Source organism: Arvicanthis niloticus, chromosome 15, assembly GCF_011762505.2.
Source record: "Arvicanthis niloticus isolate mArvNil1 chromosome 15, mArvNil1.pat.X, whole genome shotgun sequence".
NCBI lineage: Eukaryota > Metazoa > Chordata > Mammalia > Rodentia > Muridae > Arvicanthis > Arvicanthis niloticus.
Window position 1 is genome coordinate 4,343,896 of NC_047672.1, and position 16,860 is coordinate 4,360,755.

Genomic DNA, 16,860 nt, shown 5'->3' on the forward strand with positions numbered 1-16,860 from the left:
TCTGTAGAACCTCTGAAGTACTCTTGAAAGAAGAGTGGCCTTTGGTAATTCTGAGCTCCTGTTTAACTGAGAACTGGTAGCTACTGTGTCTAGGTCTGAAACAGGCCATAAAACTTTCTTATCCCTGGGATAAAATGTTAAAACTTAACATTTTTTCTTCCTCTAATACTTTCTTTCCTTAATGTTCTTTCCTGCTTGCCAGAGAATATATCTACTGAAGCCACCTAGCACTCTGTAAGGGCAGGTGTAAAACAGAAACCTTCCTCTTAGCTGAATTTGAGTTTTCTTCTTGAACTTTGTGTCTTCTCTCTCTTTGAAATAAATTAAAAATATAGAGAAAAAAGAAGACTAGTGTAAGAGACTCTTCACCCCAGTTGTACAGTTGTAGAAGAAGGTATCTCATCAGGGAACCATGGCAAAGTTGAAGAAGACCCAGCACAGGCAGCCTGGTTGCCTGAAACGTTCAGTATCATTCTACCCAGCACATTGATGACCCAGCTTAGTCAGGCCTGCAAGGACACTTGAGAAAGAAATCAAGAAGACCTGAAAGCAGGAAGCAGAGCACTTGTAAGGCTGCCAAGGAGGTGGTCAAAGGTTGGCAGGGAAACAATTTCTGTGCATATATCATATGTCCGAAAGGGATAAGAAAATGAGCTATAAGCTCATGAAAATACATTCAATAAGGTAAGAATTAAAACCTATTTTAATACTGCCAAAACCAAGACTACAGGAAGATGTTGTACAGCATGGGAAGAAATGTCTGATAATTAAGTGAGAAGAGCTAGGTGACCTACTCTCTCCTTGGCTCCTCCATTGTTTGTCTGTAAATCGAAAAAGTTTGGATGAAGATAAAGTATCCTTAGTGATTGTTTTTAGACTGTGGGGTTAGTTAGTTAGTTGTAACCAGAGTTTTCTGTTAGCCCTGGCACTGGGGTGTTGTAGACAAGTGGATCCTGATATTCACTGGCCACATAGCCTAGCAGAAATAGTAATTTTTGGGTTACTCTAAGGGACTAAAGAAGAGACTGATCGAAGACACCCAGTGACCTCCTCTGGCATTTTTGGATGCACCCCTCTCCCAATATCACCCCACCCACACACACACTATAAGAGTTTGCATTCAGTGAATTAGTCATTTACGTCTCAGATGATTAAGTTTTTATGCATGCATATATCCAGCTTACCATTTTGCCAGCAGCTATGGGGTGCAAGCCAGAGACACAGCTCTACACAGCTACCTACAGCAGCCTGATGTCTTTTCAAAGACCTCCAGTTAGGTGAAGCTGTCATTCTTGGCTTTACCACAAGAAATAATTTTAGGGTGAGTCAGTATGGAGCATATTTGGAGTTCATGAAGAGAGAGGACAACGAGTGACAGATTGCACAGGGTTAAAAGAAAGACTCCTAGAGAAAAGGTAGAAACCCCTCCCAGCATGAGTCATACTGTATGGTAAGTCTTTAAAGAAGCTGTATACACTTATATTGGTAGATTGTTCAGGATGCTGAGGAATTTAAATGAGATCATTGGTTATTTCCTGAAGTGCTCCGATAGGATTACAATGATGAGGTCATAGGAGTTGCTGATGGGGTTAGAATGTTTTCATGTAAACTAAAGTTAATAAAATAAAATATTCTCATAAAATATCTTAGAAAGGAGTAAAGCCAAACTCAGGACCTTAAAAGTGATTCATTGTTATTTTAACAATAGTTTTTGAAAATAACTCTGCATGAAAGGAATATTTTGTTCTCTCTGTCGGCAGCCCTAACAATGAATCTTGGTAATTATGTTAGAATCCTTGGCTTTCCACTGGCAAGAGATCTCACCCCAAACATCAGAGAGGGGTTCCTTTTCTGTTTCATAATTTTCTGTCCCATAATTTCCCGTCTTTCTGCCTTACCTTATTCTCATAGATGAGGGACAATCCCATTACCCTTCAGGAAAGCTCAACTTTTAAAAACAATTTGTTTATTTTATGAATATAAAGATTCTATCTGGATGCACACCTGCATGCCAGAAGAGGACATCAGGTCCTATTATAGATGGCTGTGAGCCACCGTGAGGTTGCTGGGTTGAACTCAGGACCTTGGGAAGAGCAGTCATCTCTCCAGTCCCCCTTAACTGCGGAGCCATCTCTTTAGCCCCCCCCCCCCCCCATCATATTTAGCTTAAGGGAAAGGCTCCTGTTTATACTTAGCACTCACAGAGAAAAGATCAGAGTAGTCATTTCAAGTCCTGACATTAACACTCAATTAGACACCTTCCACACCTGTAAAACCGGGTGAAGAGTCTCTTTCACTTGTCTTGTTTTTTTCTTCTTTAATTTATTTTAAAGAGTGAGAGTAAGGTGCAAAAAGAAAAGTAAGGTTTAGTTTAAGGGAAAAGCTCCTGTTTTATACCCAGCAGTCAGAGAAAAGATTGGCATAGTCCCTTAGAACCCTGATACTAATACCCAGTGCAAATTAAACAGTGTCTCTCTTGCCTTGCCCTGCCCTGCCCTGCCCTGCCCTGCCCTGCCCTGCCCTGCCCTGCCCTGCCCTGCCCTGCCCTGCCCTGCCCTCCCCTCCCCTCCCCTCCTCTCCTCCCCTGCCCTCCCCTGCCCTCCCCTGCCCTCCCCTCCCCTGCCCTCCCCTGCCCTGTCCTCCCTTCCCCTTCTCCCTCCTCTCCCCTCTCCTCCCCTTCAGGTCCTGGCTTTGCAGAGGCTAGCACTACTGTTTCTCCTCCCTTGCTCAGTCTGACTAAACCAGAAGTTCATCTTCATGTCCACTTGCTCCCTGATCTGTTTGCTGTGGTGTAAACCTAGAATCTCAGGCAGGTTGAACAAGGGCTGTACCACTGAGCTACACCCATATAACCATATAGGTATTGATAGAATAATTGAAGTAGATTAGCATGTGTTAGTGTTTTTGTTTGTTTAGGTGATTAGCAAGTGGTTTTCCAAAGCGATTATGTCATTTTTTACCCTTCCTCTGGTTGAGAATCCTCACTGTTGCTCCTCATTTGGTACCAGTTTCTTTCCTCAGCCCTTCAATAGCTGCATCATTGTGGGTTTTCCTTGCTTCTCTGATTGCTAATGATACTGAGCATTGTTCATATGATCTTCTGGATTTTATGTAGTTCATGGGTTTGGGTTTAGTAGCCTTTTCTTTTAAGTGGGTTGACCTATGTTTATATAAGCTACAGAATTTATAAGGTCTTCATTAGGATTATTGTTTATATATTTGTATTCCACATGGACAGTATTTTTTGTTTGTATATAGTTTTTATTGCATGTTCTTAGTGTCTGTAATCTAGACAGAGGTTGTTAGATAAGTGTCTGTATATTCTAGATATCAAATCCATTGGAAGATACATGGTTTGTGAATTGTTTTCTGAACCTCTGATTACAGCATTATTTTCTAAGGTTTGTTTGTGTTTTTTGTTTTGTTTTACATGAGATTAGTTGTGTTCAGGGTGGTATGGGTATAAACAAATTTGTTTAATTTTTTTTCTTTAATGTATATGGCAGTTTTGCTTGCATACATATTGCTGTGCCATGTGTGCAGTGCCTTTGAGGGCCAGAAGAGGCTCATCAGACCTCCTGGGGTTCTCTGTTGAGCTATCCAGCCCTCACATTTAAATTTTGTAAGTAGAAAATAATTTGGATGATGTCCAAGTAATTTAGTCACCTAAGAAAATTTTGACTATCCCATGACTGTAAAATTAATTCCTGCTTTTCTTCTGGAAGCCTTGTATTACTTGCTAGTGTTAGTTTTTAGTTAGAGGCTCCCTTATTAATAGCATTTGAGGTATGAGAGTTATCATTGTTTTTAAGTAAAAATGTGTTTCCCACTATTTCACTGGTTTGCTGCATAGGTTTTGCTATCAAATCATTGTAGTCTTTGTGTTGTTTGCTGGTTTTATTTACTGTCAGGCTCTTCTGCACCAGTTTGTTTTTATAAAGTCTGTGTGCCAGCACCACAGCAGTTGCAGTAATGGAACATGAAACCAGGTAGTGTAAATCCACCAACTTAATTCTATTCTAAGGTTCTTTTCTGTCATGGATTTGTTAGTATCTACTAGAAGTCTGGCTAGGGGTTTGATGGAGATGGCCATATATCTCTAGATTAAAAATGGATTTTTAGCCGGTCAGTGGTGGCGCACGCCTTTAGTCCCAGCACTTGGGAGGCAGGTGGATTTCTGAGTTTGAGGCCAGCCTAGTCTACTGAGTGAATTCCACAACAGCCAGGTTTACACAGAGAAACCCTGTCTCGAAAAACCAAAAATAAATAGAAAAGTGGATGTTTATTCTTTTAATATTTAATTTTTAAAGGTTTTACTTTTATACTCTGTGATATGAGAGAGAGAGAGAGAGAGAGAGAGAGAGAGAGAGAGAGAGAGAGAAAGAGAGAAAGAGAGAGAGAGAGAGAGAGAGAGAGAGAATGAATGAGAAAGAATATTTGGCTATGTACACAAGTGCAGGTATCTGTGCATACCAGTAGAGTGTATTGGACCTGCTAGTGCTGGAGTTACCTTATGTAAATTCAGTTTGGGTCCTTTGCGTGAATAGTATGTAGTCTTAACCACTTACCTATCTCTTCCCCTAGTTAACATGTCAATAAATTATCTGTTAATGAAAACATCTTAATTTTTTTCTCTGTAATCAGAATCCTTTTTATTTATTTTGCCTTACTGACTCCCAGTGCAGGTGCTGTGTACAGCAGAAAACTTGTTTCAAAGCTGATTTTCTTGCCATGTTTTTTTAGTGCTAGGAAGAAGGCACCTTATTTTTCATTATTAAGTTTTGCTCTCAGATTGAAGATGTTCTTTTTGGGTCTAATTTGCTGGTGGTGATTTTCTAATGGACACCAAACTTGAGTAATCTTTTTGCATCTGTTGAAGTAACACTATGGTTATTATAACTGCTGCAATAAAGTTTTTGCTTTGGTAGATATGATTTTTTTTTTTTTTTTTTTGTGGCCATATTACTAACATGGTTTGTGGATCTAAGAATTGGCTTCCCTGGGAGCTTGTTAGGAATGTGGACTCTCAGGCCCCACCCTGGACCTCCCAGGTCAGAATCTGCTTCTGAAAAGGATTTCCTGTCATTTGTGTATATGTAGTGATGTACATTGGTGTATATCATTGGTGTAACACAGAGTAGTCTTGCAGGAGCATGTGGAGGCACAGCAGGGGCCTTTTGGCAGTGGTATGTTGAGGCCTCTTCATAGATGCTACTCATTCTGATTGCCTGTATGTACACAATGATTGAGAAATCGTGGTATTACACTAGCAAGAATGTGAAATCCTGGTGCTGTAGAATTCTCCAGCATGCTGAACCTCAGAGCACTGAAAAGCCATATGCGTTAGACCGAAAGTCAAGTGTCTGTCTCTGTGTTCAGCATTTGGATTCCTGGATCAGTTTTCCCATTTGCACTATTGTTATAGAGTCTGACTTGTAGTTAGCTTTCTGCATTGAGAATATTTAGGACAGGAGATTAACAGTAATTTTCCATGGGTCTAGCTTCTTACATTATTTTCTGACAATATGTCTTTGTTTCTTTTAAGAGTAAAGATAACGCTCATGATAATGAAGAGGCAAGCTGCATTTTTTACTCAGTGGTGGAAAATGTTTAAATGAGCCTATGTGTCTGTATTCATCTGCCAGTGGGCTACTGAGACTGAGATGATAGGGCCATAGGAGCTCAGAAAGAAGAATTGTATGAAAAAACTGCGTTAGTTTGGGTTAGTACTAGAGGAAAGTTTTGTAAGAGACTCTGCTAAAATAAAACCAGAAGAAATGGGTTTTGTCTTTTACTGGTTTCAGCCCTAAGTCTGTGGTGAGTTAACACTAGACAGGAAGAGTGAAGTAAGTAGTGAAGGGACATGGGTAGTGACCACAAAACCCCAAACTGACAGGGACTGCTCTCCTGACAGATCAAATATGTGGGTAGGAACTGTGAACTCGTCAGCTTTATGTGGCTGAAGCTGCCATCACAGCTACCAGGTGAGTTGTGTTATCTCAGTGGTGGATTTATAGATGTTAGAGCCTACCTCGTAGTCATTGACAGCTTAAGTTGTGTGGGACTTTGCTGTGGTCTGGGTTAGATGTAAGGCAGAGGGATTTTTTTTTTCCTTTCTTTCTTTCCTTGTTTTTTCGAGACAGGGTTTCTCTGTGTAGCCCTGGCTGTCCTGGAACTCACTCTGTAGACCAGGCTGGCCTCGAACTCAGAAATCTGCCTGCCTCTGCCTCCCAAGTGCTGGGATTAAAGGCGAGTGCTACCACTGCCCGGCTTGCAGCAGGGGTATTTAACAGAGGTCTGTGCTCAAGCAAGTGTGAGTAGCCGTAGTGGGGAGGTCCTCATGTATTTACTACAAGCAGGAGTTTGAAGTTTTCCCAAAGTAAGTTTCTTTTTGATATTTGAAGTTTTTCCCCTACTGGAGTTGGCTTCGGGTTTCACATAGCCTTTTACCAAGAACTTTGAAATGTACTCACATTTTAAGTGACTGGGCTCACTCTCCTTCTTTGTTTCTGTGTCTCCATGTAGGGAGGAATGGAAACCCTGGAACTCCAGAAAGACATAAAAGAAGAATCAGATGAAGAAGATGATGATGATGAAGAATCTGGACGATTACGTTTTAAAACTGAAAGGAAAGAAGGAACAATTATTAGGCTTTCAGATGTAACTAGAGAGAGAAGGAACATTCCAGAAACTTTGGGTAATTTTTGTTTTTGGCCTGTGGGTTAATTAATTAATTAATTAGTTTTCTTCTCTTTTTTCTTTTTTCTTTTTTTTTTTTTTTTTTTTTTTGGCCTCTTTCCTCGATCTTCATTTACACTTCAGATCTCTCCATATCTTATTATGATTGATTGTTGGTAAGAGTGTATGGTATATGGGAGGCTGGTGCCCCGCTGTGCTATGCTCAACATTTTGCCAAACAACCACTTCTGGGTTATAAATGTTTGAGTAAAATGTTTAAAAGTATTTATTTATTTATTTTTTAGTTGTTTTATTTGGGAGTATATGGCCTAAAGCTACTCTTATATGTGTTCTTGACTGTACTGAGGTGGTAGTAGGGGGATGCTTGGCAGTGGTACTGGTTCTTCTCTGCTGGACTGTGCCCCTCATGTAGCCAGTGCTAAATCTGGGCCATATTGATTTTATTTTGCACTTGTAATGTCCTTATAGCCATCCTTTTGGGTTTCCTGGGTGTTCAGTGACTAGTTAATAGAGATCATTAACTGAATGTCAAGCACCTATCACTGAAGCCCTTTCTCATACTGTTGCTAGCTGAGAGCATTAGCCCCACCCCTTTGTACAGTCTGTGTCCTTTCCCACTGATCATTGAGTTAATATTGGAGTGTCACAGTCACCCCAGGGGCAGGGAGTGTTGCTTAGTAGTAGAAGAAGTATCTTCACTAGAGTGACCTGGGGCTTTTGAAAGCAGTGTTGGGGCCACTACCAGCCATTTTGAGTCTTTAGTCCCATGCATTGCCTAGGAAGATTGTATTTTCAGCGTGTTTTCAGGTTCTGCTTGGACTTTAGAAGAACAGGGACCACCAGAGTGTGGTTTTCTAAAGAGGAAGACAAAGCTCACAGGATATCAGGGTCTACCTGCCTTTCTATTTTTGTCTAGATAAAAATAAAGGTCAAAGTCTCATTGCTATGATGGTCGGTCTGTCTGTCTGTCTATCTGTTCCTCTCCCCTTTCCCTTTCCCCTTTCCTCTCATCTCTCCCTGTGTGTGAATGTGTGTTTTGTTTTTTTAATTTTTTAAAAATTTTATATTACATTGGTGTGTCTGTGAGGGTGTCAGATCCCCTGGAATTGGAATTATAAACAGTCATGAGCTGCCATGTGGGTGCTGGGAACTGAACCCTCTGGAAGAACAGCCAGTGCTCTTAACTGCTGAACCATCTCTCTAGCTAACCTTTATTGTTTTAAAACCATGGTTTGCATTAGTTATTTTTCTATTGCTATGACCAAATGCCATGCCCCAAAGGAACTTATAAAAAATGTATTATTAGGCTTATAGTTTCAGAGGCTTTGAGTTTATTATGGCATAGCAAAGGTATAGTAGCAGGAATTGTTACTTGATCCACAAGTCGGGGGGTGGGGGTGGGGAGGGGCAGAGAGAGAGCAACACAGACACTGGGAATGGTGTGAATGGTCAGAAATCCTGCCCAGAGTGACATATCTTTTCCAACAAGGCCACACCTACTAATCCTTCCCAAATAGTTCCACCATCTGGGACATTCCAATATATGAACCTATGTACCTTGGCATTCAAGGCTTCAGGCTTGGCACCCTGGCTAAGAACAGTGAGGAAATGAAGAAAAGATAGACAAACATAGTGAAACTGGGAGCCTAGCTAGTCTGTATAAGAGAGCAGTCCTGGGTTACAAACATCTGAGAGGAGGAAGAAGCTGCTAGTCTTTGTCCACACTGACCAGTTGTTCATAATTGGACTCCCGACTCCAAGGAAAGCTTTTCCATTCCTCTTGAGCCTGGTCCATAGGGTGTAATGATTCATGCCAATTTCCCATGGGTCAGTTGTCCTTGGAGTTCTCAAAATGATGGTGTGCATTTCAAAATACACATTCCCTCAGGTCTTCATTCACTTGGGGTTCCCCCACTCCCTAAACTATAAGGGCTGTTCTAAAATTCAAACCACAGCATACTTGTTTTTACTACTGAAGAGGAGCAAGCAGCATGCATCTTTGAGGGGCATATACAGATTCTCCAGGTGAACACTAAGCTGCTCTCATCCACTAACACAAATTCAACTCATCACACTTATTAAAATTTATTATATCTCTTTCTGAGGATGTGAGCATGGCTGTTCTGGAATGTTCCACTTACTTGTATTCATATTTCAGTTTAGTTCATTCTTTTTTTTTTTTTTTTAGGACTTTTGCTTCCTTCCCTTCTTTTCAGTGTTACTTATACTTTTATTTTTTCTGTAAGCTGTCAAATCTGTTTTCTTTTCAAGGTACCTAATAGCTATAACCAGTCTTCTCCAGAAACAAAGGCTGGGGGGAGGTGTTTTGTTATGAACAGGTCACATCCCTGGAACTGGGGAGGAGAGGGCTTAGAGTCCTTAGGAGAAGTCCTATAAGGGAAAACAATTTGATAATGTATTTTTTCTCTAAAAAGGACTAAGTGCATTTTCGTAGAATGTGGTAATTTGGCTAGGTAATTGAACAAAAGAAAAATGTTAAAAGTTCTTTTTTCTTTATTTAGAGTTCTAATTTAAGGAAGCATAATGTTTTGAAAGTTTACTAGTAACTTCTTTCAATGTTGGGTCATTCTTAATGTAAGGATGTTACCACTCCTCAGAAGATTGGTTTCCTGAGAGAAGGAGCTTCCTAATAGGACTTGTACCTTCCCAGACAATGGACATATAGAAGGCTCAGTGAGGAAGACGGTGCCACAGCCTTTGAGAGCTGGAAGTTTACATGAGTGTTACTTGTAGGCTTCCTTTTGTGTCCCTAGTCCCAAGATGAAGTTTATTGGATTGTAAAGCAGTTTTCCTACTTGTATACTGAGATGAAAGTGTTTCTTTTATAGAGTCCCTATGATCTCTAGTGATGCATAGTTTGTGAATATTTGATTTTTTTGTTTTCTTTTTTGTCATTTTGTTTACAAATAAAAACTTATGAAAATTATTTTTATTTTATTTTGTATGTTTTGAGTGTTTGCCTGAAGTAAATGTGTGTTTATCATGTGTGTGGAGCTCAGAAAGGGGACCTGGATCCTCTGAAACTGGAATTAAGGGTGTTAATTAATGGCTGTGTAGGTGCTGGCCATTGAACTTGGGTCCCCTGGAAAAACAACCAGTGTACTTAACTCATGAGCCAACTCTACAGCCCACAGATAACAACTTACTCCTTTAGTGATAGCTTTGGTTAATCTTGAGAGTCAGTTGGTGCTGTGACTTCTCATTTCTGAGTCTGAAAGCTTGTGTGTGAAGTGATCTTTTTGAGATCTAGAATGATGGAGTTTAATTACCTTGAGACACATGGTGTTGTCTCAAGTGTGAAGGGTGCTATATCGTACACATGACCCTCTCCGCTGTTAAAGAGCAAAATCTCGTTGATTGGGATATTTACTTAAGAGTCAGATTTGGGGATAAGGTATCTGTATTTAATTGGTTAGCCCTTTTAACAGTCAGGATTTTTTCCACAAGTTAAACCTTACAGAAATACATTTAAGTGATGCTTTTCTCTATTTCCCCAAGGACGACATCCAACTGTGAATTCAGAACGTAAATCATTTTGTGCAGAGGAAGCCACAGGCGTAGGTGGTAATTCTCTGATAGAGCCCAGTTGAGCTAGACTGTGTGTGTAAAGGATTGGTTTATTGTATATGAAAATGCCAGGGCATCCTCTACATAAGGATACTTGGACCTGTTTTTCTCTAGACTCAGCCCACAAGTGAAGAGCAATGGCTTCTCTTGCCCCAGGAAGCAGAGTTGGACTTGGAGTGGTTTGGAAAGCAGCATGGCTGTGAGGGAAAGTGTTTTTTAAAGCTAAGCTTCCTAGTTAGTCAGTCTCTGAATTTTGTATTCAATCTCACTGGCACATACAACATATTAAATTACTTGTTACTACTTTGTCTTAACTGCTTGACAACCCTTACATCTAGTCTGTTGAACTGATATCCTGGCTACTTTCATTGGAGACTAAAGACCTGTGGGAAGAACCCTTTCATCCAGTGACAGTGGGCAGTTGTTAATGCTAGTAGTAGCCACATACTTACTTTTTTATACTATGGTTCTTGTTTTAAAACTTTGGGGGTTTAGTTATTTTTTGAAGTTTGCCATTTTTATTTTGCCAAACTGTATGCCATAAGCATATATTCATTTCTAAATGCTTTCTCTTATTTGGATGCAAATATGTTGTTGCTAGAAATAGTGTAGTATGATTGTAGTTGCTTTATGAGATCCCTTTAGGAGTTGGACATAGTTCAGGAAACACTGATGGGGAAATTAACATTTCAGTTGAAGTTACAAATGTAATTTCTATCCTGTCATATTTTGGTGACCTTTTGTGACAGCTTGTCTCAATTGGAGGAGAGCATTTTTTCTTGCTGATTAAAGATGTCATTTGAAACCATTTTATTACTGAGGATAGTAAAATTAATCTTGACACTCAGAACCACTAGAAAAATAATTGCTGATTCACTGCATAAAATGTGTATGTGAAGCAATAATGTAGTCAAGATTAAAATAAAAATCTATCCTGGTTAAAAGATTATTATGTTTTCTTTCCAAGGGTTTATATTCATTTGAATGAGAGGGGATTCCATATCAATATTTCCAAGAAAATGAATCATAGCTTAGAGATTTTTAGTCTGATGTGTCAAAGTAGACTCCAGTGATACTTACTGCTCTCAGTGGAGAAGGAAGGCTTACGCTAATGTTTAGTGATATTTTGAGAAAATACACGTTTACTAATAGAGGATGTACTACTATGTGGTAGTATTACTGTCACTAGTAAATTGTACTTTTTAGACACTACTGTAACATGAAGGGGCCCTGTGTGGATGAAAGGGCTCCTTAGACACTTATGATAATGTACGGTTGGAAGACTTGTAGGGTCTGTGCTGTGTTCATTGCACTGTGAAATATAGGAACATAAGTAGATTTTGCATGAAGCTCCTGCAGTGCTTTAAGTAGCCAGCTTTTTTTTGTTTTTTTTTTTTCTGCATGGCTTTCTTTGAATTTGACAAGGTGTCTGTAACTGGCTGCATGGACACACAATGTCTTTTTACAGCATGACATATATGCTAATGAATGTAAAAGTTTAAAGCAAAATGCAGTTAATGACTGTCCCATTTAGGAGTTATCCTTAATAATTTGACTTCAGAAGGAAGTCAGTACTGACCTTGATTTATGTCAGAAAACTCGGGATTTTTTGGGGTTTGTTTGTGTGTTTGTTTCCTCCTGATTCTGTATCATTGCATATTAGTAGCATTTTCTTGGGTTTGTTTGTTTTTGTTGTTGTTTGTTTTTGGTTTTTGAAACAGGGTTTCTCTGTATAGTCCTGGCTGTCCTGGAACTCACTTTGTAGATCAAACTGACCTCAGATTCATGTAGATTCACCTGCCTCTGTCTCCTGAGTGCTGGGACTAAAGGCGTGCACCACTGTGCCCAGCTAGTAGCATTCTCTTACTGGCCTCACTGGAGCAGTTTTCTCCTCTCCTCTGCTGTAATGTCTGTGAATACTGGCTTCCTTTTTTTACTAAATCTACACTGTGAAAATGAAAACATTTAAGATTGATAGATGATACTTGTATTAGAGATTGGTACTCTCTCTGTAGATGTGTGTAGTGTGGCTGTACTTAACACCTGCACATCTTTTTACATAGAGCTTTCAGCAGAAGCCAAAGCTGCATTGCTTGAGTTTGAAGAGAGAGAGCGACAGCATAAGCAGGGGCGCTACGGTTCCCGGCGGGGAGGAAGGCGAGGAGGCTCTCTGATGTGCCGTGGAATGGGAGACCAGAGGCGAGACAACAGCGAGAGAGGGAGGATGAAGGAGCACAGGCCTGCCCTGCTTCCTACACAGCCGCCTGTTGTGGTAATTATGGTGTTATGATGCAGTACTGACAGTTTTAGAACAGTGAAAATGTGTCCTGTGGTTTACACAGTTCACACTGACCTTCTCTGAAGTGACACTGAACAGTAGGAGATATGCCAGAAACTTCTCGACTTTGGTCTGTGGTAAGATTTTATTTGTAGTCTGAGGATTGGGTCCTTTCATTATTGGGTAGTTAAAAATCCATCTCAACACTTCTGTTGAACAACTGAGGCCTGCTTTTCTTCCTTATATCATCAGTGAGTCCTTCTCAAGTATGCTGTATAGATATGCTGATGGTAACACAGGATTTAGGACATGGGTCAGCAGTTTTTCTTAATTATTAAATCTTTTTAAAACGTTCATAACTTGAGACTGAATTATGCAGTTAAACTTGGATGAATTTCTTCTGGGAGGTCTCAGAAGATAGGAGTCATGGTATTTTGTCCTTTTGCAAGCTAGAAAGCTTCATGGCTTTCTCGTTTAGAAGTCAATGTTAGAAAGAAGCATAATGTAAGATACGCACCTGGTGTATACCACATACTCCTCTAAGGCTTGCAGCCTGCACTTGGCTTCTGTTAACAATGTTTCCGATATCAACCATTGGTGATGTGATGAAGTAGAAAGGGTGGTTGTTGGCCTTGCGTGAGAATCCAGTTTTAATGTACCCCAAGGGAAGAGGGAAAGGTGGGTGATAGCACTTGAAAGTTTGGTGACATCAATGCATTGCAATTGTTTGGTTCTCCATCAAGGTTAACAAGTTATGCCCCAGACTAGTTTTTTATCAACATGAGTGCCTATTCACCAGTGAGAAGGAAAATAGAGAGCAGGTGGGAGATAACCTTTAACAGCTAGTCAAAAAGCAAAGGTAACCTTGACAGGGTAGCAGTGTCTTTAGATGCTGGTGTGACTGGTCACCTGGTGGGTTGTATAGCCACCAAACCCTCTGACAGCCATGCACTTGGCTGCAGTCTTGTCTTTCCTTTTGGGGCTATCATGTCAGTGAGGTTGCCCATGGTGTCCCTTTCCAAGCCACAGAAGTGCTTGATCCTGTTTACTTACTCCTCATGAAAAACAGATCTGTCCCCTTGCCTGTTCGCCTCCACATTGCCGGAGGAATGGTCTTGGGTCTTGTTTCTTGATCTGGGTTCTCTGGGTTCTGTTCTTCTTGAAGTCCTAGCCTGCACTCTTAGTGAACTCTCATCTTGAGTGCTCAGGGTCTGAGGTGTCACATGACTTCCTTTCTCTTTTGGGGTGCTTTGCTTTCTTTCCCTCCTACCTCTCACACTTACATGCTGTGTGAAGATTGGACTATGCAGCTAACATCTCCGTCACGTCATGTTACCATGTCTTTGGTAGGAATGTTTGCAATACTTGTGTTTCTCCTGGTCTCTCTCAGGGTTTGTGCTCTCCTTTCAGGAGAAATCAACTGTGGGTGGGAAAGCCCCTCTAAAGCATCCAGCTAGAGTATCTGATGGAGTCCAGGCCAGTGCAGAATTTTCTGCTCAGCTGAGGCCCTCCGGGTTAATGAGTATTGACAGTAGGAGGGTAACATTATTAAATCAGGGGCTTACAGTGTCCAGCAGAAACCATTCACGGATGTTGAGGTATTTTTAGTTTAGCTTTTTCTTCATTAATGAACATCCATGGCTGAAGAAACAGCTTTCTCTTTCACACTGTAGGTATTTTAGGTATTTTTCTATCATGAGATAAACAGTAGTAAGATCTACTATTAAACAGCTTGTTATTCGTAGTATTAGCCATTAATCGATGACATAACTTAGCTATTCTCAATGACAATGAATTTTTTTTTTTTTTTTAATTCTTGGGCAGTGTGTTGTTCTCTTCTCTCCTTGTCAGAAAGTTGGGGGGGGGGGGGCATTTCACCCCCAGACAAACATACTAGTATCTGAATTGGGGAGGACAGTTTCAGTGCCAGCCTCTCTCAGTAAGCTCAAACAACATGCAGTCTTTTCCAGTTCACACTTGTGTGCATAAAAGTAATGAACAGCGTGCCCTGGATCCTAGCTTTATTGGTTTCTGAATCTTTGGAGAAGTCCTTTCTTGGGAAAGACAGCCAGCCAAGGCCCTATACAATTTAATTTTAATCTTATCGTTCCTCTGAAGTCTTTCGTCAGACTGTGGCTGTTCTTCTATTTGCCTTTTGCCATGGCCTGTCACAGGCCTGTTTTCATCTCGTCCATTTCACACTATGAACAGTCAGTCACTTTCCTAGAAAGGACATCATTGGGGCTTCCTCACCATGCATGTTGTATCTTTCACTTGGAATGCAGAGACCCTCTATAATTGGGCATCATCCCAGAGAAAAGGACTAATTAGACAGCTGAATTACAAGTGTTTTGACTGCTAATTAGCAGTAGAGTTGATTTGATTAGTGATTAAAAGCAAAACTCGTGGAATCAGATTGTCTGACTCCAACTCACTTTCTGGCCCTGTCAGGACTAGACTTGCTGCTTCCTGTACAACCTTTCAATGGGGACTTGAGACATGGGGCTGTAGGGGATTGCAGGGCTACTTTAGGTTTTTTGGCTACTTCAAGTTGTACTTCTGTTTGTTTGTTTATTGACCCTCTCACTATACTTGGTCTATGCCCCACCCCACTAAACAGGAAGTCCTTTTGCCTGTTTTCCTCCATTCATAGTCTATCATTCTCTCTATGGTGTATCTGTTTTCTCCAGTGGAGTCTTGGCCCAGATAGTACTTTCTCAGAGTATTTTCTAGGAACAGCTCTATGTAACCCTGACCCTTTCTTAATGGCAAGTTTCTAGTGATTGTTTCTGTCTGCCTTTTATCCCCTTGAGGAGAGGCAGAGCTATGCTTAGAGGCTATAGGTATCTTCACTCATTATGGGCAGTTTGTTTCCTGGGCAGAATTTTACTTCTTCACAATTCATGCTGTGTGGGCTGTCATCTCTTCTCTCTTTGCCATGGACTGGCTGGGTTGTGGGACATCTTGTGAGTTTATTGCACATCCTTTGTACAAAGTTTGTGTACAAGTTTTTATTGTAAGCTTATTTCTAAGAAGTTAACTGGTGTAAGTTTTTAGCACATCAGCATTACTTTTGTATTCTAAATGTTGATTTCTGTAAATTTTTCTCTTTTGGTGGTTTTCAGGCTCACTCTCCAAGATTAATTCCTCCTCCACAGCCACAGCCTCCTCCTCCACCACCACCACCACCTCAGCAGCAGCCAATCAGAAGTCTGTTTCAGCAGCAGCAGTTGCAGCCTCTACTCCCCTTACAGCACCCGCATCACCCCTCCCCACCTCAGGGAGTGCACATGCCCCCCCAGATTGAGACTCCAAGGATGATGCTGACCCCTCCCCCAGTAACTCCTCAGCAGCCCAAGAACATCCACATCAACCCACACTTCAAGGGGACAGTGGTAACCCCTGTTCAAGGTACGTGTTCTTTTCTGGTATGTGTTCATTCACAAAGCCACCCCAGTAGCAGCTAGATTCATGTTCAGGTCTGTGAGGAGTCACAGACACAGTGTAGCTTGTAGTGTAACTTTGAAGAAGCTCCTTTCTTCAAAATGTCTATGTCTTACTTTGTGACTGAATGGAATATAACTGTGCCAATTTCAGTACAACCTGAAGGTAGTTGTTTAAGTCTCTGAATGCTTATTTCATGTCTCATGGCAAAAATGTTGGAAGTCACAACTGTTCTTCTTAGGTCATACATGGTGTGCCTCTTTAGTTTGTTACCTGGCAGGGAAGAACCAGGCTAGCTTTCCTTTATTGTATAACAGAAGAGGTGTTGGAGCTGGCAGCTGTTATGTGTAGCTTCTTGAAACACTTGCTTCTCTTTCTGTTCCACTTGTTCTGGGCAACTTGGCTTTGTTGGAGAGCAGAGCAGACCAGAGTTCTGTTCGTGTTCTTGCTTCTTCATGGGCAGAGGCAGATTGTCAGTACCCAAGGTCGGTAATAGGCCTAGTGTGGCATATTAAATGCAGATGAAGAGGGACAGTAGAACAGTGTTGGGAGTGTGAAGTGAAACTTGCGAGTTCTTTGGAGAGTCAGTTGTGTTGGATGGTGTTTTGTTGGGGCACACAAGTGAAGGAGTGTTTTCCTGAAGTGGACACAGGTGAAAGACTAAGGCAGATTCTTGAAGGAACATTTTGCTGAAGTAGACACAAGAGAGAGGATGTTCTGCTAAATCAAGCACGTGAGAGGACACGTGATGAAAGATTCTTTGCTAATGGCATGCATGTATTGGTCTGCCTTACATTGCATTGGTTGGGACTACATAGAGAGAAGCAGGCCAAAAAACTTCTGGTGATGTG

General features: G+C 40.9%; 1 protein-coding gene across 6 annotated transcripts in view; it reads left to right on the top strand.

The window, feature by feature from the left end:
- Rbm33 (RNA binding motif protein 33) overlaps positions 1–16,860 on the top strand; it is a 95,897-nt gene that overhangs the window by 31,712 nt on the left and 47,325 nt on the right. For all 6 annotated transcript variants that reach the window (XM_034518885.2, XM_076913285.1, XM_076913283.1 and 3 more), the window contains 3 exons: positions 6,526–6,697; positions 12,351–12,559; positions 15,691–15,976. In XM_034518885.2, the coding sequence (XP_034374776.1) occupies positions 6,526–6,697; positions 12,351–12,559; positions 15,691–15,976 (667 nt within the window). The remainder of the gene's footprint in view (positions 1–6,525; positions 6,698–12,350; positions 12,560–15,690; positions 15,977–16,860) is intronic.